At 38.9% G+C, this 26,420-nt stretch overlaps 1 protein-coding gene across 1 annotated transcript in view; it reads left to right on the top strand.

Moving 5' to 3' along the window:
- Positions 1–26,420, top strand: part of LOC122805263 (rap guanine nucleotide exchange factor 4-like) — a 1,439,269-nt gene that overhangs the window by 1,339,323 nt on the left and 73,526 nt on the right. The window contains exon 24 of the mRNA XM_044075352.1: positions 3,187–3,251. Within this exon, the coding sequence (XP_043931287.1) occupies positions 3,187–3,251 (65 nt within the window). The remainder of the gene's footprint in view (positions 1–3,186; positions 3,252–26,420) is intronic.

Raw genomic sequence — 26,420 nt, forward strand, 5'->3', positions numbered from 1 at the left:
CACCTTTTCTTAAACAGTTGTTCTGAGTGTTTCTCTATGTTACTTTTTCACTCTGTCAGAACACATGTCTAGATGGCTTACTTTCAATGCTACTGCATTAGACTCATGACTGGGCCTTTCATTTCTCTTTAATCAATGACCTGTCAGTAAAAGTGATAGATATACACAACAAAAGGGAATGTTCCTATATTCCAACAAGGTTAGATGTACATCTACATAAAAGGCACAGTTTAAAACTCTGAGCTTTCTTCATGAGTTTTTTCCACAGTTTAATCTATTATTTCAGCCTGACCATTGGAATGTGGATAGTTTGATTAGGGGTCACAATCTGAAATTCCCAATGCACTGCAATTTTATTGAATTCAATACTCAAATATTGTGGACTGCTATCAGTACAACAACATTAGGTATCACATATTTCAAAACTACAGTTTTATCCACATTGGTAACACTGCCACTTGTGTCATATAATTTTGTGACTTCCTGAAATTTTGAATAGTTGTCGACATATATTAAATGCACAGTCTCTAAACTAGAATAAATTGATAGCATGTTTACTCCACAACCTTCCAAATATTCTGAAAAAAAGTAATTTCATCTTTCTGCTGCTTTTTTATTTTGTATTTTATTTAATTAACTTTTGATCCTCTCCACTGCATTCATCAAACCCCTTCCTTGCTCTCACATTCATTCCCTGACTTGTTAGCCGCAGTCATATCATCAGCTGTGAGTGAGAGTGAAAGCAAGTCAAGCTGTCAACCTTGTGCAATTTGATTTTTTTTCTTATCCCTAACCATAGCCTATTCCATGATCAGTATGCAGTGATGTCAGTGCAGATTTTCATTCATACACAGTAGGCTGCTACATTTGTCATACATACAGCTGGATTCATTTGTGATCTCAGCAATATTCTTTGGAATCTTGGTGATGCCTGGTACAAAGACTTCCTAAATGTGGCTTATGGTCTGGTATCACTACTAGAGCTTCCCCATAAATATATCTGCATGGAGTTTTTCACAACCATACGCTATGGCTTGTAGTACTTTTTCTATCCTTTGGCATTTTGTAAAAGCTTTTAATCCATAGGCATCTAGCTTAGCTTTTGCAGGACCTCTGTATCAGTTCTTTCTGACTGACATCTACTTATAAAGTGAGTGACTTATTGACATCAGAATACTTCATTTTGATTGTATTAATTAGTAACTGTTTAATCATTTCAAAGCTGTTTTCTTGCTCTATACTCCAGTTCCATTCCGCATCAGATAAACACACTTTTAGCAGGTTCATAATAAAGTTAGGAAGCTACTGCATTTCTTCTAAAAATCTCTTGAGAGCTTGCTTGTCCTCATGAAAAGGAATCTTCACTATGACTCTTACTTTTTCAGTGTCTAATTTCATACCTTCTGATGATAAAACATGACCCATGATTCTCAGTTATGCAACTATGACATTACATGTATTGTTATTCATCTTGATGTTATCTTGTATAGGCATCTTCAGTAACTCTGTCAGTCTGAATTCATGCTATTCCCATTTTCTCATACTCAGACTTGCATTCCAGAACTCACACTTAACAAGTCTTGGAATTTAAAACTGATCCTGCCTTACTCGCTTATTTTTAAAATACTGCCCTCTCTTGCCCCAGAAATTATCAGTCTGTGCCCCCTACTATCTATTGAAGTGAGGGAAATGGTCCACAGGCTCATATACATTATGCTATTGTTATAAGTATTCGTCATTATTTTTTTCAACTGTGCAAATTATAATAGTTATAGCTATTGTTTGTTTGTGTCTTTTGGCTTTTCCCGGTTAGGGGTCGCCACAGCGGAAACTCCGGTCCGCTAATGATTGGTAGTAGATTTTTACATGCTGGCTTGCCGGGCCTAACGCACAACCTTCAATGAAGGAATGCCCATTCACGCATGTCGACACTCAGAAGACGCTCTAACTGAGAATTGAACGGGCAACGTCTAACTGTGAGGCGACAACGCTACTGCAGCACCACACTTAGCTAATTGTTCTTGTAATAATTTATGGTTATACTGAAAAACTGGTCACTAAAAACTCAAATAAAACTGCTTGAATTCTAATTTTTTTTTTATCAAGTATAACCACAATGGTAAGTGCAAATTATGTGGTTTGCTTTATGCTGCTCTGTATGCAATACTTTGAATGATTAATCTGTAACCTGAAAACTGATTGTGACATGTATTCATTGTAATGGCTTTGCCTTTCAGTCTGGGTCATGGCTGAACAGCATCTTTGGATCACTCCATCAAACAGTTGACAAATTAATAAATAAAAAGTAAAGTAAAGTAAAAAGCTAATTTTACACGAACTTCACAGTGATGACTATAGCGCTAAGACTGCTTTCATTCAATGTGACAGATAAAGGAAAAGATTACAAAGTTTATATACTTAAAATGATACTGAACCAATTACCACATAATCATCCACCATTGCAAGTCGGCATCTGATAGGAACATTATGCGCAGCTTAACTAAACAACTTTGCTGAGGGGCCTACAAAATGGGATTTGTAGAAGCAATGAAGGAGAATATCTCTGTAATCAGCAAGCAATATGTACGTAACTGAAAGGAGAGTGCTGATCATTGCATCATATTTTCAGAAGCTACCTCAAATGATTGACCAAACAAATGATTGATTACGTGATTGATGACACTGATTCTGGAGTTATGTATAACAAGTTACCTGGTTTAAAAATTCTTTACTGAGAATAACTTTAGATTCATTGCAGGAATGAAGATGTACTTACACGACACATAAATTTTAAGGTTCTGTCTCTGTGAAGTACTGCTTTGTATTGATGCAAGACTGCCTTACAGATTTTTATTTTTTTATTAAAGTTCTTACTATCTAAATGTTGTGTATAAATATAACAAATTACAAATAAATAAAATATAAATATTCTGCGTGAATATTTAGAACAAGTGTATTCTAAGAACTGTATTAGGAACTGTCAAGTAAGTAGGCAAACAGAATTAATATAATGAATAAAAAATAATAGAAATATTGCTAAATAACTGGAAATACTAAGTCTGAAGCATACAGCTGATGTTTTGCATGGAGTCTTATTCAGAATATGGACAAGAGAATATCAGTAGATATTATGTTTCTCATAATTTTTTGCCTTGTAAAAATTTGCAAACTTTTTTTTCTTTACAGATATGACTTTTACACATGAAGGCAACAAGACATTAATTGACAATTTAGTAAATTTTGAAAAGATGGTAAGTTCTTCTTGTATTCTAAATGCAAATGGCATAAGCAGTCTGGTTCTATTCACTCTGTCCTTCTCAGCAGACATTTATGTATTAAAGATGCTTAGTGGGGGGAATGGTCTACAGGCTGATATACAATATGTTATGCTTTTTCTCCCTACACCTGCAAAATATTAGTTCCCCATCTTTTATGGGGCCATAATCCAGGCATTAATTACCAGATTTTCTATTAACTCTAATCCCTTGGCCATGGAGTCATGCCATATGCTCTGCCAACGTGAGATCTATAGCTCTCAGCTTGTTTTGCACATGCATGTTTCCACAAATACCTCTCCCCATTTGTAGTGTGAAGCATTGCTCGGCAGGGTCCTGCATGTGGTTTCTCCTGAGCTCTCCTGATATATTCTTCTTAGCTTTTGCCAAGATTTTCCAACATTAAGGGTTGAGCAAAATTCCTTCTCAGAGATGAGCTAGCTAACAGTGATTGCTCACTTACACCCTCTCTTGCCAGCTCATGCACTGGTCTGGTCATTAGTTGATCCCAGATCATCTGGTCTTCTGTCATAACTTGGTTACTGTGTGCAACAGAGCAACCATACAGCAAACATGTTTTTAGCCTATTGGCATATGGGCAAGGTGTATACTACACTAAGGTCTGCACTGCTGGAGAACAGAATTTGACCAGCACACCAGATACCAGAGGGCTGAGGCAAAATTGTTGAATGAACTGACAATGTGACATTGGTTCACAAGAGAAAACTTTTAAATTGAGCTAATACAGTATACACCCTCAGCAGAGATAAGACAAAAATCCTGCAAGTTTGAATATAAAATAAAAGTACAATGAAGGATCTCTAGTTAAGGCATTGTAACCCATTGTTCTTATATGCCTATACTCACTGAAGCTTGGGAAGGAAGAGAACAAATAAAAGTATACCAGCACTTTGTACAGTACTGGATCACAAGTCAGCGCCCCTCAAGTTTTGCTACAACTGGCAGAACCCAAGAGCTCTGAACTGTTAAGGTTAATCTCCCTTGGACTAGGACTGCCCTAGGGTCCCAAACTGGTAGTGTGTCTCAGTCAGGGAACTGAGTTGTTCATTTGACTGTGAATCCAAGGCTGGGAGTCAAGGGGCCAGCAAACCCAGATGTCATTATGGCTAACCAAAAAGTCTGACAGAAGATTTTCGTCATTTTGGATCATTGATTATACAGCACTAACTACTTAAGAAAAATGTTAAGCTTAATTTTATAAGTATCTCTTTAAAGATTTGTCTTCAGCTTGATTAAGGCTGGATATTCACAGAACATTTTCTTTAATGTGGCAGGTTGGCATTCCTTTTCCTCATGGCACATTATTATGTTTTAGCTTATTATTGCTTAATATTAATATGCACAGGACAAAAAAAACTATAATAATTTGATTTCTTGTAATAGAAGCAACTGAATCCCAAAGTACTAAATCAAAACTCTTTATGGCTGTGAATTGCTTGACTGCATACTTGACAGAAGTCCACAAAGTAAAATTTCAACAAGTTTTTATTATAGACAATGGTTTAATCTCTTGCTGAGGTTCTGTGACCTTGCAGTAGTTTGGAATAATTAAACAGGGGTAAGGAATGCAGGGTATATGTGAGGCTTGTGCACTGGAGAAAAAAAAACACTTGTTACATTTTATATTGATAAATTTGATCAAGAATTACTGAAAACAGTTCACTTACATGAATTATTATTGAGCACTTTGAGAGGAAAAAGTACACTGTACTGAACAGCAACTGTCTCTTCAGATATTTTCATAACTGTGTTATGTATGTAATTGAACTGCACAATTGGCTAATTCCTGATATATTAGAGCAATGCTGGACTCAGACTAAGACAGCTCTGGTGGCAGTTCTTTTACTGCTGATGATGGGCAGTGAAATCTCTTCAGCAGGTCAATACTAGCCACCAAAAAGTGACAACATTTCCATATGAGCTAAGTGAGCACTCTAGTTCCTATTTACATTGCAGTGGCATTATCCAAATTTAAATTCATCTTTCAATGACATAGGCACCTATATGTACTCGCTCACCATTTACACACTTATCTGAGACCGTTTCTTACAGTTTCTATTTCACATTTATTACAGTCATGTTTTCAATCAAGAGTAATCCATGCATTTTTAATTCCAATGATAAACACTTGAAAGACTTCTCATTTGACAGGGTACATTCAACTGTGGGCTCTTCTTTCCTGTGTTACACAGAATTTATTAAAATCTCATATGGTGATTCATGCAAACTTTATTATTCACATGTTTATTTCATCTAACGGAAAAGTCTAGGGAACTTTAGTGTTAGAATTAATTCTGTATGCACTTGTCTGCACATAATTGCAGATTTTTTTGTTGTTGTTGTTGATACTTAGCTTGAATACAACAAAATATTCCCCATTGTCCAAGTATGTTTAAAGATAATACCACATTAATGTCCATCTTGATTCTGCCAGGAGGATTCGTTCAAACTAGGCAACGTCTGTAAGCAGTAATTGGCTAAGGTAATTGAGCATTAACAGAGCTTTACTGGAAAAGCTCACTTAGACTTTGCTAGAGATTCCTGTGACAGAAAGGTCAATTTGTTTTTGCTTTATTGTATTTTGCATTGTTGCTATGTTGTATGCTGTGATGTATTTCCTTTACACTTTGTTTTACTTGTATTCTGCTTTTAATTGCATATTTAAACTAGGAAAGATACCACAGCTGTGTCTCTTGTGAGTCACACATAAATTAAATTTCCCTCACCCTCCCACCCTGACATTGTTGTGTATTTAAACTCAATTGTCTTTCTAGTTACCTGCCCATTATGTTAATTACCACCTATTTTCTTCCCTCTCCTCTTTCATTGGCTATTGTGAGTAGGTAAAACGTTATCATTTATATGAAATCACACTCCTTCAGCTATTTAAATGTATTGACCATCCAACTGTATTCCACAGAACAAGAGCACAAAGTGCCCACCCCTTCCAATCTATCTTGCTATTTTAAAATTAGTGGCTCCCCACTTAGATAGTTAAAGTTTAAGTTAACCCCTCTTTCATATCTAACTGCTTACTGCACACTGCAACTATTAGAATATTAAACAATTTTTCCATCTTACATTTAAAATCTGCAACATCTACTCCAAGACCACCAATTTTTGGACAGCCCACATTCTGCTTCTTAGCAATCATCTTCGGATTAGTGCTTTTGTTGTGCTCCTGGTTAGAGAAGGAGCATAGGAACATTATTTTCTGGAGACTGCTGATCACCAGAAAGCCTAATAACTTCTTCATAGGTGCTAGCTTGGAATTCGTGCTTATATTTTGCTCCTGATCAGAGAAGGAACAGAGTGCATTGATTCTGACTGCTTCTGATTGGGCAGTGAGTGTCTGTGTTGGATCTTCCTGAATGGTCTGATTGCTGGTCAAGGCATCTACTAGGAAAAGGCTACAACAAGGCTACATACCCTTCCATCATCTGGTACAAGACTGTTGATCACTAAAGATCCTTTGGACTGCTTCTCATCTTGGAATTGGTGCTACTGTTTTCCTTCTGGTGACAGAAGAAGCAAATGAGCACTGTAACCCTGCAGTATGAAGCACTGGTGAGACCAGCACTAGTAGTAGCCAAGGAGTAGCCATTCAGGCAAATCCCCTCTTTTCATCATTCTTGACAAAGCTAATTCTTCCTGACCTAACTTCAGAATAGCTCCTTAAATACTTCATCCATAAATCATCAGGGTCTGCTTATCAGTTTTCCCTCAAGTGCATGGCAGTGCCCTGTATAGTTGCAGATGCCCTGAGTTGACATTTTTCCTGTAAAAGCACCCTTGAAATTTCACCAATACCTATGAATTTATATTGCATGTTCATTTATCTTGTGTTAAAAATGAGGGCAGTAAAGTTATGAATTTACGTATCTAACGTTTGTAGATATTTTTTATTGTTTAGGAATTGTATGGTAAAATAAATTTATTTTATTCATGGTACATCAAGAATTTATGACAAATTTCTACAAATTAATAGTTTACAAATTGTTCTTTAAGACAGGTACATTGTTTTTAAGATGAGTAAATTGTTTTTGAATAACCTTTTACTATTTTCCAATTGTTTAGGTTTAATTGAATAATTATTTGTCCAATCACATCTCAAAAATGATCATGATGCAGATTTTAAAACTGGTGTGTTTAGTGTTACTGATTGTTCTGAAGAAACAGCAAAAAGTGTGTAACATTTTGTAATAAATTATTTTTATCACATGGTTAGTGTGCAGTGATATTTATACGATTCTTGGCTGAGCCTGCATGATGTGGGCCTTCTTCTGTGGTTACAACTTATATTTTAAGGTTGCATGGTACACATACTCTTTCTTTGGTTCATGTGATCAGCTGTATAGAGACAGCTGTACCAACCAGGAGGAAGTACAGAACTAACACAAGAAACAAGCCATGCTGGTGGAATCACACCATCAATAGACTGTATAACAGAAGAAGGAAAATCATGCCAAAAATTAGGAGGTCTAGCACCCACCAGGATAAAAGCACTCTCATCAAACTAAACAAACAACTCAGAGGACAAGTAAAGTCTACCAAAGCCAAATTTTAGGTAAATTTGGCTTCCCAGACCAAGGACAACCAAAAGGCATTCTGTAGCTATGTCCACAATCTCAAATGCAATACACATTTGTGTGCAGAGCTCACTGTTAATGGACCCACTTATACTGAGCCAGAAGATACAACAAACCTACTGGCCAACAAATTCATCTCAAACTTTACCCCCTCTCCCCCTCAACCTTCCCTCAGGAAATACTATCAAATATAACTCCTCTTACTCTCACTAGGGAACAGGTCCTTAATGCTCTCTCTAAGGCCAAGAACACTACATCAGTGGACCCAGACAATATCCTAGAATGTCGTCTCCCTTTTTAATTTCTCCAAGTATTTTGGGTTTCTAATACCATGATGGGAATGGACCCCATTTCTAAATCAAAGTATAATTAAACTTTGTGAAAGTAGAATTGTTTCAGTCTTTGATGTTAGCCAGAAGTCCTGTTCACAGCACCTACAATATTCCCAGTAATGAAACCTTCTGCAATTCATATAGAGTTGTATGTATCGGTAACATATCTAAGTACAATTTTAAATTATTTTTTTAAGACCCCTTTGTTACTACTACTATTGGAACTGTCTAGGTACCCTTCTTCCACATTGCCCTCATTTTTCACTGGTAATCCTGGTATTTTATGACTTTGTGTCTCTCTGTACATAAGACACTGTAGTCACTGGGTGTAGCAATTTCAGCGATCAGTGCTACTTTTGTCTTCTTTTCATGGACTGCTATATTTGGTTTTCTCACATCTATTTTTTTAACTGTTGGTAATGGGTGATCCTATGTGATATAAACTTCATCATTTTCTATAATGCTTTGTGGATCATGTCTCCAATGTTTTTCAGGCACTTCAGTATTATAATGTTTGTACAAACCCCATTGCAACAGTCTTGCCACATTATTATGCCTTTCAGTGTACAGTGCTTCTGCCATTAGTATATCACAACCAGCAACAAGATGTACAACTGTTTCCAATTCCGTTTTACAAAACCTACATTTGTGTGTTTCTCCCACATGTTCGATGGGCTTTGTAAACCAGTGAGTATGTAGTCCACAATCTTGAACCACCAGTATTAACCTTTTGTCTTTTGATTTAAATTTACCTCTCCTTAACCATTCTTGTTTTTTATCCTGATCAACATGAGGTTGTTCCAAGAGTTTTCTGTACTTGCAACTATATTTATGCATTTTCCACAATACTTGCCTTCTCATCTGATCCTTCACCTTATATTCTTTGTTTTGTTTTTTTGGCACATTCACTTTCTGCCTGATTTTTATCTACTTCTGGTTTGATTTATATTCTAGCTTGACACTGATATGCTTCAACTAAACTAAGCAGAGGAGTCATCTTAGACTTTTTCTCCTTATGTTTTAAAACTTTCACTATGTTTGGGTCTTGCAAGGTCATTACATATGTATGCAATCCTACAGTTGCAGATGTATACATGTAATGAATTTCGAGGAGGCCCATACCTCCTTAAGAATGGGGTATATATAGACTTGGTGTACACTGATTTTTATAAATCATTTGATAAGCATGAAGCATCCTTCTTGTTTTCCTGTACAACTGATCCAATACCTTTTGGGGCAGTCAGTCACTCCAAAACTGTAACTTAGGACAGGAAGAGCAAACTGGTTTATAGTTTGGACTTTGTTCCTAGATGTCAGCTCTGTTTTCTGTATTCATTTTTTTGTCTTCTAAAATATTCCTTACTAGGTTTTATTCACATTTATTCATGTTTTATTGTTGGATCATTCATCAATTCCTAAATATTTATACACGTCCTCTGCTCAAGTTCTTTTATATCACATTCCTGTCCCATGCTGATGTTTTCTTGGTGCTGCAGTTTTTTCTGCTTTAAAGGTTGCTTTTGCACATTTATCAAAGTCAAATGACATTCTTATAACATTTGAAAAAGTTTTGACCACTTGCAGTTGTGCTTTCAGTTCCTCATCTGATGAACTATACAGTTTTAAATCATCCACAAAGAGAAGATGAGAAATCTTTACAATTTGTTGATTTCTGGGAGCGAAATTGTAGCCATGACCTAATCTGTAACAAAAGAGCAGCAGTGACAAAGAGTAATCCTGGAATATCCCCCTTTGAATTTTTATCCAAGGAATAGTTTGTTCTTTATCATGGCTTAACTGCAAAGTGGTTTGCAACTGTTTCATGGTCACTGTAATGTAATTGATGAGTGTAAGATGTATCTTGTACATTTTAAGCACTCTTTTATCCATGAATGTGGGATATAGTCAAATGCTTTTTTGTAGTGTAGTCATGCCATACTTAGATTCTTCCCCTTTATGCACTTCTCCATTATGACTTTATTTAACAACAAATGATCCTTTGTTGATATGATTTTCTTTTTTTTACCATTTTGTTCTATTGCCATGATTGAGTTTTCTTTTGAATGACTATAAACTCTGTTGGTATCAAATCTAGTGTATAGTTTATATGTCGTCTGAAGGCAATTTATTGGTCTATAGTTTCTAAGATAGCTTGCAAGCTCACTCTTAAATAGGAGTATTGTTTTTACTGTTAACCAGGTTCATAGGTTCATAGGTTGGTAATAGGCTATCAGCCCTAGGGCCTATACAAGCCTAGCCATAACAATTCCCTGGCTATTTCTTCCCACACTATTTATTTCCCTGTACCCCTGTCTAGCAGGGCAACTGACATGATCCCCGAGGTGAATTTCCTTTCTCCCATCCAATCATCAAGGTTCCTTTTGAAGAGGGCCAGAGAGGCACTCTGCTTGACATGTATGGGCAATCTATTCCAGAGTCTGGGGAGTCTCTGGGTCAGGAACCTATCCCTCCAGCATGTTTGTTTATTGTGATGACAAGGTTTAGATCCCTGGAACGTGTGGCTCTGAGTGATTGGGATTTCTTTGTGTAGCATGTTCAACAGCTCTGGGTTTTGACATGGCCTTGTATGTTAAGCAGAGATTGCCTCTGAGTAGACGATATGCGACAGAGTATAGCTGGAGTTTTTTAATGCGGTCAGCATAGGGCATCTGCTTTAGGCTTGTGATTCTTTTAGTGAGGTATTTCTGCAGCCTTTCCAATTGTTGCAGATGTCTTGAGAGGTACATACCAAACGGGGCGTTGTATTCTATAATGGGTCTAATGAGGGATGAGTACAGTGGGACAATGACCTCCTTTTTTCTGGATGAAAAGCCCTTAATGACTGTTCAGGGTACGCATATAAATAGTTCTTACTCATGGCTAAATCTTCATGTAACAATGTTAATACTTTTAGCTACTGCTAGTTAGTTACTGCATCTGGGTCTGGGGTTTTCCAATCGGGAGCTTTTCTTAACTTTGTTTCAGTCTCTCTGGCTATTACTTCATCCCATTTCATATCCTGTACATTTGAACCTATTCTTTATTTTACTTCTTCTATCCATTCAGCATCTTTGTTATGTTTCACAGGAGCTTCATAGATATTTCTCCAAAATGTATCTATTTCTTCTTTTTTTGGTGGTGTTTCAGTTCATTTTGCCTTGTTTCCACGTTCTCTATAAAACTTTTTTGTCATCAGTAAATTGCTTATTTTGTGCTTTTCCTTTATATTTATCTGCATATCTAAGTTTTTCTGCCTGGGATGATATTTTTAGTTATTTGCGATAGTGCACGATAGATCCTGATCTGTTCTGATACTGCACATTGCTTTTATCACATCTGTCTTTCTGAGCATTTTTGTTGAATGGTTCTGTCTTTTATACTGTACTAACAGTGACACTTCTTGTCTTAATTGCTTTATAGTTTACCCTATTCGATACTTTCATTATGGCGCTTGATTTCTCCCCTTCCTTTTCCTTACTGCCCTGTGTTTTTGTGGTAAGACTTTATCTGTTATTAATTGAGCTCCACAGTAATATATCTTATTTACTTCTGTTATATCACATGAATTTCTATGAACAGTCCTAAATACTGTGTTCATTTGATTTATCAAACTTCTAACTTTTTGGGTTTTATTAACTGTTTGTAGTCTCTTTCTTTCATTGCTGTTAATGTGCCTGTCCATCTCTGTTAAATCAAGCAACTCTTCTCTTAGATCATTTTCTTGTAAATTAAAGGCACATTATTTGTTCTCCATTTCCTTCAAGCATTCTACAGAAAGTTCCAGAGCATCTTCCTGTGCTACATTCTCTTCAGGTTCTTCCTGTGTCATCCATTCCTCTTTCATATGGGAACATTGACTATGTCAGAGTAGCCATAGTTTCCTGTTCCTTCCCTTGCTGTTGAACTCCAACTGAACTTTTGTACTGGTTTCCTATGGAAGTCTCCAAAGTATCTTCACATGGCAACCAATCAGATGTTTCCTGCTGTACTGGTTTCTCCTTAATTTGGGGATCCATTGCTCTATCCTCCTGTGGTGTCATCAGAATTAGATTTTCTACACTAAATCCTTCACTTTGCAAGTAATCCATAACCTCAGTTTCTATTTCTTTAACTTCTTCTTTAATAATCCTGTTTTCTACTTTTCTTATTTTTTGTATTGTAAAATTGTCCATATCCGGGTGCCTTTGCCTGTATTTCTCTTCAAAATTTTTTGGCACTGCCCTTTTTGTATTGATTAGTTTTGCTTTCTCTTTTGCATAAATATAGCACCATATTACATCTCTTTTTCTTTCACATGTCCATATTTCTTCTTCAGCTATCTCCTGCTCTTCATGTTTCTTCATACTTTGGGGACTCATTCCATCCTGCTGTGATATAATCTGTGTTAGACTTTCTACACTACATCCTTCACTTCACAGGTATTCCATAACTTAACCTTCTATTTTTTTTAATTCTACTTTACCAATTTTCTCTTCTACATTCTCTCTTTGTGATCTTATTTTTTATATTCTGACATTTTCCATATCTGGATGCCTTTTCCTGTATTTCTCCTTGAATATCTTTGGGACTGCTTTTTTATATAGATTAATTTGGCTTTCTCCTAGGCATAAATATTGCACCATATCAGATTTATCTTTCTTTCCCATGTCCTTATTTCTTTTTTATACTTTTCAAAACTCTCTAGATTTTGTTCTTTATATTTTTGCACTTCCTCATAACTTCTTTTTCCAAACGGCTCAATGTTTTTTGGTCTATGCATTGTTTTTGATAAATCTGTTGTATTAATGAACAAAAGTTTTTATTTGAAGCTTCTAACAGTTTTTCTTGTGCAAGTATTTTTCTTTCCTCTAATTTCTCTCTCTTAATCTTATTGTATATCTTCTGTCTGGAAACTCTGGGCTTCTTGCATAATAGTAACAATACATAATTTCTTTCTTATCCTCAATAGTCCAATATATCATCTTTATGTCTCTTTTTTGGCCTATCAGTTTTTTTATTTTTGTATACTACTACTTCCTTCTACCAAAAGGGGCCATTCTCCCCCTGAGCATGTCCAAGCCCCATTGTAGAAACGTTTCCGTGTCTTGAGGATTCTACAGTGTCATTTTTTTCCAGTCCTGGCACCAGTGTGCCTACCAGGATTAGGCTGTTTATGATGTATGCTATATAAAATAGTCTATATATTGGATCTATATCACATAATCAAACTGTCATAAGTTCAAATATGTAAATATTGAAGCCAGAAGTTTGAAAACTGAAAACTCCGAACATTCAGAACAGTGATTTTTTTCCCAGGGAAAAAAAATCACTGTTCTGGTACAAAACGCGGAAACACATGAACACTACATATTGTTGCTAATGTGGGGGGCTTCGCCCTCACATCCCTCAACATGGGAGGCTGTGCCCCCACACACACACCTACTTAAATATACCAAATCCGAGATCGCACCACAGTGGAGGAAATAGCAAAGCCATGGAAATGGCCCACCAAATTCTTTCCCTGGGAAAGAATTTTGTGTTCTGCGGCTTCGACATTTTTAGACTTCAAACTTCCCAGTTTGAAGTTTCAGCGTTCAGACATTTGTGTGTTCGGACTTATGATAAACACCCTATATATTAGTGTCACCTTGGTGAGGTTTGTAAAATACAGGGTCCACCTCGTGAAGGTACTCACCAAGACTTGAGGATGAATTCAGTTCCAGCAATACTACTGTCCTTTGCTTGCTGATTTATCATCTCTCCATTCGTACCACTCTCTTCCCCTCAACCTTCCCTCAGGAAATACCATTGAAAATAACTCCTTGTAATCTCACTACGGAACATGTCCTTAATGCTCCCTAAGGCCAAAAACAATATCCTGGGATGTTTTCTATATAGCATAAAGCATGACATATCAGACTGTCTAGAATTGCTATTTAACTTTAGTCTCCAAACAGGCTTCATACCTCGTGAATGGAGAACAGCAACAGTAATCCCTCTGAACAAATGTGGGCCATCAGCAGACCCTGAAAAGTACAGACCCATCAGTCTCACTTGTCTCATATGCAAAGCCATGGAAAGAATTATCATGGAAATGATCAATAATGAAATAGGAAGCCTCCAGTCAGTGGAGCCACCCAGTTTGTTTTTGTCAAGTGCAGGTCATGCCTACTCAACTTGATGGACTTCTTTGAGAAAGTCACCAAAGCAATGGATGAAAGCAAATCATTTCTCATTGCCTACCTTGACCTGGCCAAAGCTTTTGACTTAACACCACACTCAGGAATTGTTGGCAAACTGAAGAGGTTAGGTATAAACCTTAAGTCACCTAGTAGATAGCGAGCTGGCTCACAGACAGGACCCAAGAAGTTATAATTGCGGAGTCCACCTCTACAAAGAGGCCAGTCACAAGCAGAATCCCTCAGGGATTAGTCCTGGGACCACTCCTTTTTGGCATTTACTTCTCTGAAATCATGATCAATGTCAGTGGCCTCTGGCTGACTAAATTTGCAGGTGATTGCAAATTAGGAGTAGTCATAGAATCCAGCATCAACACAAATGTTCTCCCAAAAGGGCTGACACAGACAAATAATTGGTGTCAGAACCATGGGCTAAAGCTAAATGACAAGAAATGCATAATACTGGACCTGGGGACACACATAGACCATAATCCAGCCTTTGACCACCATGTGTCTACAGTAGAGAGAAAATCATTGTATGCTGTGCAACTTATAAACAAAGGTATGGCATCTAAGTCCAAGGAAGACACTGTTCCACTTTATTCGGCATTTATCAGACCTATCATTGAGTACAATGCCCCCTTTGATATGTACCTAACCAGGTATATCCAAAAATTGGAATGTCCACAGAGGTTCCTCACTAAAACAGTACAGGGCATAAGTAACATGTCCTATACATACCACCTGAAGGCCCTATCTCTGAATTATGTCTCCTACAAGCTGTTGAGGGAAGATCTATGCCTGGAATACAAGACATTGACAGACCCTGCCCTGATGGACCTTCTGCATATCAACAAAACAAACAGCACCAGAATTGCCTGCTCTAAAGACTTAAACCTTGCCTGTGATATAAATAGGACCTGCTAGAGAGACAGGTATGTATCCCAGAGACTACCTTGTCTCTCTAATAGGCTCCCCCTCCAAGTGAAGCAGAGTTCATCCCTAACCCAATTCAAATGTAACTTAGACAAATGGATGGGGAAACAGAAAAAAACATCCCTGGTATGGCACCTATATCTATAATGGACACAGGAAGCCTATAAATGGTTCATCTCCCAGGCCTCTGCTTGTAAATGTTTCATCTCCCAAGTCCCTGCTTACTCTTATCAAGGGTACGAAAACTTGTCAGAGATTTGGGATATATGGCTAGGCTTAGAAAGGTCCTTGTGATCATTAACCCAGTAAACACCTATGAATCTATGAACCTAAGTCAAGAAGATGCAAACAAATATTGCCATTTGATTTTTCTGGCATTGGTGAAATATACTAGAATTAATTCAATTTCTGGTATAGGTTAAGCCTGCCTGATATATTATAGTAATGCTGTTTCAGATTTTTTTTGTCTACTTTTTTTGGTCTTTTATCCCAGTTTATTATACCCGGCTCATAATTAAGGGGAAATGAACAAATTACATAAATGTCATCCTCAGAAAAGGGCCAAAGGTTTACTTTTTTAAAAATAATAATCAGCAATAATTTAAAGTACTTAACCAAGCTCTATATGTACGGTTATAAACAAAATGAATAAATGAGACATTTACCATTTTCATGACTTATCAAGAAGAACAGCATGTCTACCTGTTCTCTTCTTCCTGTAGCTGCTGCTGTACTCTCTCTTTCTCTTTTCTACCTGCCTACTTTAGTTTCTATCTCTGCCTCTGTCCCTGTCCTATCCTGTATCTTTCTTTGGAATTCTATCTAAGAATATTACATTCTTCTCAAATAAATGTCATTGTAAATAGTAAAATGTTAGTTTGTACTTACTCTCACAACATTTCTTTTGTCACATTCACCAATACTATGTGCAAGATTCTACACAAACCAAAACCTGTACTTGTTGCCACAGATGTCCCCCTTGAAATTTCTTCATTTCTTTCAGATCTGTTGCCTATTGCCTATCCAGTCCACATACTGACTAATTGCTCAGATAAGGAAGATCATGCTCCAGATACACTAAACAAGCAGCTGTTGTGCCACTTGACAAAGATTGCTTACTGGCCTGAGTAAATGCCTACCATCCTATCGCTCTGCTAACTTCACCTTTGAAAGGCAGTTGAGAAATGTAATACCTTATAAGTTTCAGTTTTATTTCAGACTTTCGCCATGGTCTCCATCCTTGTCATGGGATTGATACTACTTGCTTGATGTAGCAAAATCCATCTAGTCTAATCTAGATGGAGGACTGATGGTGCCATATAACTTTATATCAAAAACGCAACTGAAAGAGTATGTTTCCTCAATGTTTTGAAGATACTTAACTGTATAGGTCTCATCCCAAGTATAATCATGAGGTTCTCAACTCTCTAGTCAAATGACAACAAAATGGGTCGCCTTGTCATATCACGCACTGTGCTAGTCAACACTGGAATAGTAATTAGCCTTCCATCTCATATCCATAGCTTGATTTATAGGCACGCTGGGCTGTCTCCATACTGTCACATCATTCACCTAATGTTGCAAAGCTCAGGACAAAAAAAAAGTCTTCAGACATTGGAGACCAAAAAAGTCATCTTCCAAACTTATGAATTACTATTTTGGCACTGCAGTATCAGTCATGTCCGCTGTTTACTCATACTCAGTTATCAGCTGTTCAGCACTGCCAATCTTGTCCTTGACAGTATACAACCAAGATACCCCCTTTCCCCACTGGTATTACTCTACTGTTTGAAATGTTTGAAAATGACATGGCTAACTACTGTAGAAATGCATAACTAATGCACTGTACCAATAATTATCTTGCTAACAAATATAACTTTTATTAGCAGAGATTAAACTCTAACATAGCTTTTGCACACCGCACACCTGGCTCTCTGCCTTAGACATTTACTTAAATGCTAGCAAAACAAAATCAGTGTTATCCTAGTGATAATATAGCTTCATCAGTCTCTCCCAGGAATACTCATTTCCCACCTTAGAACAGGTGGAGCATTAATGTCAGATATCTGGACTCCAGTCTAGGAGGTTTAATTCAACCAAACTACTTGGCTGCCTCCTCAACAATCAACTGAAGTTTGATTTCCACACTGATAATGCTATTGTCAGGCCTACCCATAATAATTTCAGACTTTGCAATGTTATGTCATTCCTCACTAAAGCAGCAAGATTGTAAGGCTGTCAACTGCAAACTTATACCTGCAGCCTTCCCTTCTTTACAACTCCTTATTGGACTTCAGCCATCCCTGAATCATAGATTAGTACATGCATGCAGTAAGATCACCTGTTTTGCTGCAGGCTATCATGGCTGGACTCCCCACTGTACCTCCTTAGAACACCTGTCTCAGTTAGAATTTAGTAACAGTCACAGTTTCACTTAATACATAAACTTTCTTATACTCCTGGCTGCACTGCTCTATTAAAAACTATTAAATTCAGACAATGTATGACTGAACATAGATGCTTCACTGACAGACTAATAGCTGTACTAAAATAAAAAAAAAATAATAATACACCTGGTGACTCTGGGGATTGTATTCTAGTGGGCAAATAATGTTATAGGGAGCTTAACTTTCAAAAATGCATTTAAAAAGCACTTTTGAAGATAATTAGATTTATATCTGTGAGTTAAGAACCTATCCCTCCAATGAGTCTTATTTACTCCTTTGTGCAAATTTGGTTCACAAATGCAGGTGTTTGAAGAGCCACTGGCTTTGTGAAGAAATAAGTGGATACATAAGACAAGATGTTTTCACAGATCACCTAAAGCCATTCCACAGAACACTAAGTATAAGGAGAGTCATGCTAATCTGCCGCAACAGTGGAAGGATTTGAAATCCTTATATTTCTTGGTTAGAAGTCTTCAGGGCCTTTCCAGCTGAGCAGTATGCTTTAATTTGTATATACAAAAACTAGCATTATATGCAATGATGGTTCTTATAAGAGAAGAGCACACTGGTAGGATGACTTCTTTGGATTCTGAAGATAATATTATTTTGGGAAAGAACAAAGCAAATTAGAAGGATTTCTTGACTATGGAGGAAACATGATGATGGAATGAGAGAGAGAGAGAGAGAGAGAGAGATGTCAATTTAAGTACCCAGGTCTCTTGAGGAGTTCCAGTTATAACATATGAGGAGGGTGAGGAGGGAACAGTTTTTTTGCCAAATGCTATGATGATGCATTTTTTTTTTGCATTTTGCTTGAGACCACTGCATATTCCAGCTATTGCTGAAGCTATTTGGCATCAGTGGATGACAGTGCCCAGCTTATAGTCACCAGCAAACATGGTCAACTATATTTCTGGAATATTGTTTTGAATATCTGCAAAATAAACACCAGACAGGAAAGGGCACAGCACCAATCTATGTTGTACCCCACTAGATGTAACTTTAAATTCAGAAAGGGTACCAGCAACTTTCCCAGCTTGGGAGCTGTTGGATAGCCAATTGTCAATCTAGAGGACAACGTGGGGGTTATATTAAGTCTGTCTACTTTTTCAAAAATACCAGTAGGGAGGGTATAGTAACCAAAGATTTGGGCAGATCAAGATAAGCAATGTGCACATGGTGACCACTGTCGACACCCTTTGCAACATTTTCAAAGATATTTACTATGTTCAGTAGACAGGACCTGCCCTTCACAAAACCAAACTGATTGGTTTCTAGATCAGTTAAGTCACGTGTCTGTGGATCTCCATTCAATTACAATATTTTCCATGGCTTTGCATATAAGATTTGAGGGGCCGATGGTCTAATAATTGCCTGGGTCTATAAAGGGGACAGTCTTGTATTATGGTGACTGTTCTCTAGTCATTAGGAGCAAAATCAGTCAACAGACTGAGGTTGGGAAGTTTAAGTAGAAGTACATATATTGTGTATGTGGCACTGAAGAGAATGCAGCCTGGTATGTTGTCTGGTCCTACAGAAGTATTAATCTAATGTTGTTAATCTTCATTCATTCTTTACTGATGGGTGTCAGTTCCATCCTCGGAACCGAGTCAGCCTTGTAACAAACTCGTGCCAGCCAAAAAACTCTCAAGCTAAGCTTTTACCCACAATGCCCTTCCCCATGTTACCTCAGATCTCATTTGCCGTGTAGCCGTAAAGCCGTGTCAAGCCTGCTCTCAAGCTAAGTATTTAGTTTTATTGAATATAAAGCATTTTTTTCAGAATTTATTAACTTTACTTATTATTTAAATTTACTTCTTCTTTCTCATCAGCCTTTATTAATACTATTCGTCCTTTCTGTGAATCATGTCTGAGAAAAAAGGAGCCTCAGGGTTTAAACAGTGTGACAAGTGTAGTTGCAAAATGCCTAACATTGACTCTCATATATCGTGCGTTTACTGTTTGGGAGTTCCACATTTGTCAATTCAGCCTCCTTGTTCCATTTGTCAAGGGTTCAGTTCCCGGACCCTTAATGAATGAAAAAATAAACTCATTTTGAAAGGCCTCCTTAAGAAGCCTTACTCAGAGGCTATCTCTGCGTCGGAGGGCTCACCCCTTCCAGAAAAGAGCACAAGAAACACAAAAAGAGACCTCATTCGGTTCTTTCTTCTCCCTCTGATACAAAGAAGGAGAAACCAAGACCTAAAATACCAAAAATGACTCTTTCAGCTCCAGAGTCAAAACCAGCTTCCACAGCACCATCTTCGGTACCGTCGACAACTAGTTTATCAGCACCAACAACTTCCAGGGCATCAACTCCACCTAAACCTCAATATTTGACTTCTACACCTACCACAACACTGAGCCTAACTACTGCTTCAGTTCCAAGTTTGGAAGCCCCTGCTACACAGCTCTCTAAACTAGAGACATTGATGCCATTGGAAATCGCTGCATGGACCCGATGTTCCCCTTTACTTGATCCTTTTTTGGGGCAGCAATTTAGCCCTTTCCTAGAATGACCAGAATCACTGTCGGGGATATCCACCAGATCGACCAGGAGCCTCTCAGAACTGGACATAGTGTGCCTTGTTCACCATTTGCTTATGGCCAGAGGGTGGCCAACACCTTCTAAGCCCCCATTCCCCATAGGATTGGGGGATCTGTCTCCACGGACTCCAGCTTACTCTCCTCCCTTTGACCTCTTTGGTGGCTTCGAAGTATTTGGCACCAATGCCTTTATTGGTTCCCACACCTTTGGTGCCACTAGTGGATCTCACTGTGGTGCTGGAGCTGACCCTTTGGTCTTTGACTCATTTGGAGCCAGGCCATCATCAAGTTCAAGACTGGACTGTGTTGTCCTCAGTTCCTGGCATGGCTCCAGCTTTTTCTATGGTGCCATCCATTGTTCCAGGAGCATTGTCAGTACCAAGTTCCCTTGAGGCTTCGTCATTGGGAGTGGACTTGGAGTGGGGTATGACCCTGGTTCCGAGGTTGTCTTTCTTAGTTCCAGTCTCCCATCCCTCTTCAGGCAGGCCAGCTTTCCAAGCAATGGAAAGGGCTCTTGCCTCTGCAGGCAAGCCGTCGGTGTTGGAACCCTAAATATGTCCTTCCTCTAAGCCACAGCTAACACAAGCTACTTCATCAGGAGTTCAAGCGCAAGAGCCTCAGGATACCCTGCCACAGGGTGCCCTTTCTTCAGAGTCCTCCTCAGAAACCCCCACAGAAGAGACATCATGCAAGAAAAAGTGCAAGAGGAAGCACGTAGGCTCACCAGAGGAGTCCCTCACTGAGGACAAGGACTACGATGAAGGGGAAGGATCCCCACAGTCACCGCCTGATGGTGTCTCATTCAGAGACATCCTGGAAATGCTTAAGCAGAGGGATGACTGGAAGCCCACCAATCCCACTTCCGAGGCGTCCGTGTTCCTGCAGGCTGTTCATGCTCAACCCTCTACCTCCTGGGTGACCCTGCCTGCAGATGAGCTTGTTCAGCTCATCGTGCAGTGTGCCTGGAAAAGTCCTGACACCATTGAACCGATCCCATGGAGGCCGGACAAAATTTTATCTCCCCCTGAGCAACACCTTCATTGGTCCAAGGGTCTTCCAGTAGATGTGATGCTGGTGGCGGCTTCCACCAAAAAGGAACTGGCCGAGAAGAGCCAGACTGTCCATCCCCGAACAGGGAGTCACAGGCAGTGGATAGACTAGGGAAGTGAGTTTTGGTGTCATCAACCTTTGCAATTAGGTCTTTGAATTATCTGGCACATTTCACAAGGCATCAAAGAGACTTAGTCAGTGAACTCTCTGATACCTTATCAGGAGCTGTTTCTGACGATGTCCTTATCAAAGTTGCCTCACAGCTAGCCACCCTGGAATCCATATCCAACTCCTCCATGTATCTAATCTCTCATGCCACTGAAGGAGCAGCGGGTTCAAGCATTGTCATGCAACGTCACACCTGGATGCACCTTTGTGACTTTGTGTACCCTTTTAAGTCTTCCTTACTTAATGCTCCACTTGACACATCCTCCCTTTTTGGCCCTAAAGTAAAAGACATATTGACCAGGTGTGAGAAGGATGGCAAGACCCTGTCTGCTGTGGGCATATGTTTTTCTACTCCTCAACATCCATATTCTGGGAACCAAAGGATTGGAAAGATGTGGCACAAGAAATCACAGGGTCCTTTTTGTGACACACATGGTGAGTATACTTCCTGACGCAGAGGGGGTAACTCATCAGGAAGGCACCCATAGAGGGGCAGAGGAGGACTGCATAATCAGGGCTCCAGAGACTCTTTCTCTGGACAACCCTATCAGCACTCCTGAGGTGCGGCCCGATTGCTTTCCTCTGGAAGCAGTCAGGGGATGTTTTTCCTTGCACCTTTCTGCCTGGCTAACAATAACAATGGATCTATGAGTGCAATGGATTATAACCAGAGGTTATCACATCCCTTTCATTCTTTATCCAAAGTCACCATCTCAAATTCCCAACATCCCACCCAGTCAAAGGGAAGCAGCAGCACTAGAAATTCAAATGCTGTTTCAAAAAAGAGTCATCCAAGCAGTTCCACCAGATCAAATAGGATCCAGATTCTACTCAAGATTCTTTTTAGTGCCAAAGAAAACAGGGGATTGGAGACCAATTCTGGATCTCAGTATCTTAAACAAATTTGCCAAACAAGAAAATTTCCAGATGGTCAAGGTTCAGTCTATCCTTCCTTTATTGGAGAAAGACAATTGGATGTGCTCAGCAGATATTCAGGATGCGTATTACCACATAAAAATGGATAAGCACTCCAGAAGATTTCTTCGCTTCCGACTAGGGGCCAATCCCAATCATTTTCAATTCCACGCCCTGCCCTTCAGACTGTCTACAGCCCCCAGTGTTCACCAAGTGCACGGCAATAGTAACAGCTCACTTGAGACTACAAGGATTTGGGGTGTTTCCATACCTAGACAGCTGGCTCCAAACCACCCCTACCAAGCATCTACTGGAGATAGCACTAAACAACACATTCGGGATAGCAAAATCATTGAGAATCTTGATAAACCGGGAGAAATTGCACCTGATTCCCTCTCAATCCTTAGAGTTTATTGGGGCAATCTTCAACACAAATGCCTGCCTAGTCTCTCTCCCAAACCACAGACTAAACAGGATAAGATCCCAAATACAGGTGATACTCTGTTGAAAACTAGTCCCTGCCCAAACAGTGCTTCAGCTCCTAGGATCCATGGCAGCTTCAATTACAATAGTACCATTGGCTCCTACTAATTCGATGGTATCCCTTACAACATCCTCTATCCTTTCAAATAATGATAACTCAGCAATGCAAACAGGACTTAATGTGGTGGATGAAGCCAGATGAACAGCAATGGAGTGCCCCCTTTTACCCAACACAGCCCAAGGCCACTGTGACTATGGATGCTTCCCTGGTAGGGTGGGGGGGAGGCTTTTCCAGGGGAAGACATAGAGGCCCAACTGCATATCAATGTCCTAGAACTGAGGGCAGTGCTTCTAGTGTTGCAAGCCTTTAAACCTATCCGTCCATCGAGGACAATTGCTGTTCAATCAGATAACATGTCAATAGTCTGGTACATCAAAAAACAAGGGGGAACCAAATCCTACCCATTGTGTCGAGAAGCCATGAGAATTTGGCAATGGGCGATAGCTTCCAACCACTTTCTAATTGCAACACATATTCCTGGGAGCTCCAACGTGATTGCAGACAAGCTGAGCAGATGCATCCTACTGCCTCACAAATGGTCTCTCAATCCTATCATTGCGGTGAACATTTTTAGCTGCTGGGGCCAGCCTTGCTGCAACCTATTTGCATCTCCAGCAAACCAAAAATGCAGCAGCTATTTTGCCCTAATCTCCCTACAGGAGGAGTCACCAAGGGACGTTCTAATCCATGATTGGACCATGGGGCTTCTGTATGCATTTCACCCCTTCACCCCATTCCCCAGTTTCTAAGGAAAGCCCTTCATCTGAGAAGCAGAGTAATCCCCATTGCCCCTTACTGGCCTCAACAAACTTGGTTCCCTTTCCTTTGGCTTCATCTAATATACCAATCTTGGATTCTGGATCCAACTCCAGAATTGATCTCGCACCCACAAGGGTTGACTCACCCTAACATTCCCAACCTCAAGCTGGCAGCTTGGTATCTCCACTTCCAGTAATAGCCAGGCAGAATAACCTTACCTCCTCAGTGTGTGATATCTTATTGGCTTCACATAAACCATCCACCAGGAAAATTTATCTCAGCAAGTGGAAAAGGTTCATTATTTGGTCTAGATAAAGACAAGTTGATCCTTGCTCAGCCCCATTTGGAGTGGTTTTGGCTTATTTATCAAATCTTCTTCAGTCAGGAGCAGCTGTCTCAAGTATTCAAATACATTTAGCTGCTATCTCAAGTTTCCACAATGGGTTCCAAGACTCGTCATTAATCTCCCATCGTCTTTGCAAAACTTTCTTAAAAGACATTTTGCACATTAGACCACCTTTCAGAGAACCTATTGAACCCTGGAATTGGACTTTAGTACTGCAATCCCTGACATGTTCACCCTTCAAACCTGCTTCCACTTGTGATCTTAAGTTCCTGTCCTGGAAATCTTTTTTTTTAATAGCTGTCTCATCAGCCAGATGCATTCCAGAGCTCCAGGCACTGTGTATTAAATGACCTGATATGGTATTTCATAAAGACAGAGTATCACTTCGGACCAGTCCTTTTCTACCTAAGGTTATCTCAGATTTGACAATGAAACAAACGATTGACCTTCCAGTATTTTTCCCAAACTATTCAAACAAAGGGGAGTACTGTCTTCATTTATTAGATGTTAATAGACAGCTATGTTTTTATCTGGATAGAACATAGTCAATACGCAAATCAGACCAATAGTTTGTATCCTATTCAGGCCCAAAACTGGGAAACCCTGTCTCAAAGGTAACCTTGTCCAAATGGCTCAGAGACTGTATTTCCTTGATTTACCAATGAAATAAAACTTCTCTGCCAAGTCAAAGTTAGAGCACATTCTATCAGGTCAATAGCAACTTCTGTCGCCTTTCATGCAAAAGCCTTATTGAATGATATTTGTGCAGCTGCAACTTGGGCTACCCCTCGTAACTTTATCACTCATTACAAATTGGATTTGGCCTCCAGGGGAAGAGCATCCTTTGGTTCAATGGTGCTCAGGAACATACTTCCATAAGGGCCTGCCAGGAATGAAGGTAGCTAGGAACTCTGTCCCAACAGTAAGGAATGAATGAAGAATAACAACATCAGATAAAAAAGTTATGTCTTACCATAAAGTTCCATCTGTGTTGTTGATCTTCATTCATTCATTATGTCCCACCCTCCTTCCCCCTCCAGAGGCTCCTGGGGGATCGAATTGGGTCCTATTCCTTTTTAGGGTTTCTGCTCAGAGACAGCCTCTGCTTTACTTATAATAGGCAAACTTGATCTGAGGTAACATGGGGAAGCGCATTGTGAGTAAAAGTTTACCTTGAGAGTTTTTTGGCTGGCACAAGCTTGTTACAAGGCTGACTCGGTTCCGAGGACGGAACCGACACCCATCAGTAATGAATGAATGAAGATCAACAACACAGATGGAACATTATGGTAAGACATAACTTCTTTTTTTAACCTTTGACAAGGATGTTAAACCTTGTTCCAAGGTGACTTCAAGAGGACTAAGTTTTCAAGAATAATGGGTGTAACAAAGTGGGCAGGTGAGCTAAAGTTAACATTAAATAGCCTGCTGATATTTTGGCTATATCCTTGAGATCAGAATATGTGACAATATTTTGGATGACCTTGGTGCAGTGCTGGACATTTTTCCTTTATTTTCTAACATAACTGAAGAAAGATTTGTAGTTTTCTTCATTATCTATAGCAATCTTCAACTCATACTCCACTTTCCATTTTCTAACAGTGCTCTTAAGTTCCTTGCTGTCATGTTTCAGTTGGGTCAGTGAGGTAGGGGTGATGGTATTTCTTACAGGTTTTTATTATTTTCCTTCTTTTGTTATACAGTTTATTAATTTTGGAGTTCCACAAAACAGGTTTATTATTGAGATAATCGAGATTACCATTATATGTAGGTGGAGCAGGTACGGACTTTTTCTTGTTTTTTTAAGCCTGTAAAAATTAGAGGTGAATATAGCATCTCTCTCTCAGTTGGTTTCATTTGCTGAAGTAGGTTTGCTCTGGAAAAGTCTCTAAAGACTGTTTCATTTGGTGTTTTGGGTGGTACCACCAGACCTAACAGAGAAGATGACTAATTTGTGGTCAGATTTACCAAAGCATGAGGAGATGCTTATTACCAGGTCAAGGGAATTAGAGTCTCTAGTGGACAGATTTATAATTTGCTGCAGTGTATTGGTATTAATAAATTTTAGACAACTGAGGATATCCATTTTTACAGGTGTAAGTGTGCCAATCAGTGCTTAAGGTTATTGAAGTCTCTTACCCAAGAAAGCAATATTTAACCCCTCAATGGTATTAAGGTAATTTCTATAATCTTTTGGGGGACAATAATAGAGATCTGTAGATAGCAATGAAGTAACTGTTGGGTTAATTAAGGGTGATTTGGATCTCCAGGTGATCAGAGATATGGATGTGGATACTTTGATGTGAGTTGATGGTGTTTCTAACAAATATAGA

The sequence above is a fragment of the Protopterus annectens genome, chromosome 6.part1 (genome assembly GCF_019279795.1).
Source record: "Protopterus annectens isolate FY-2018-M chromosome 6.part1, PAN1.0, whole genome shotgun sequence".
NCBI lineage: Eukaryota > Metazoa > Chordata > Ceratodontiformes > Protopteridae > Protopterus > Protopterus annectens.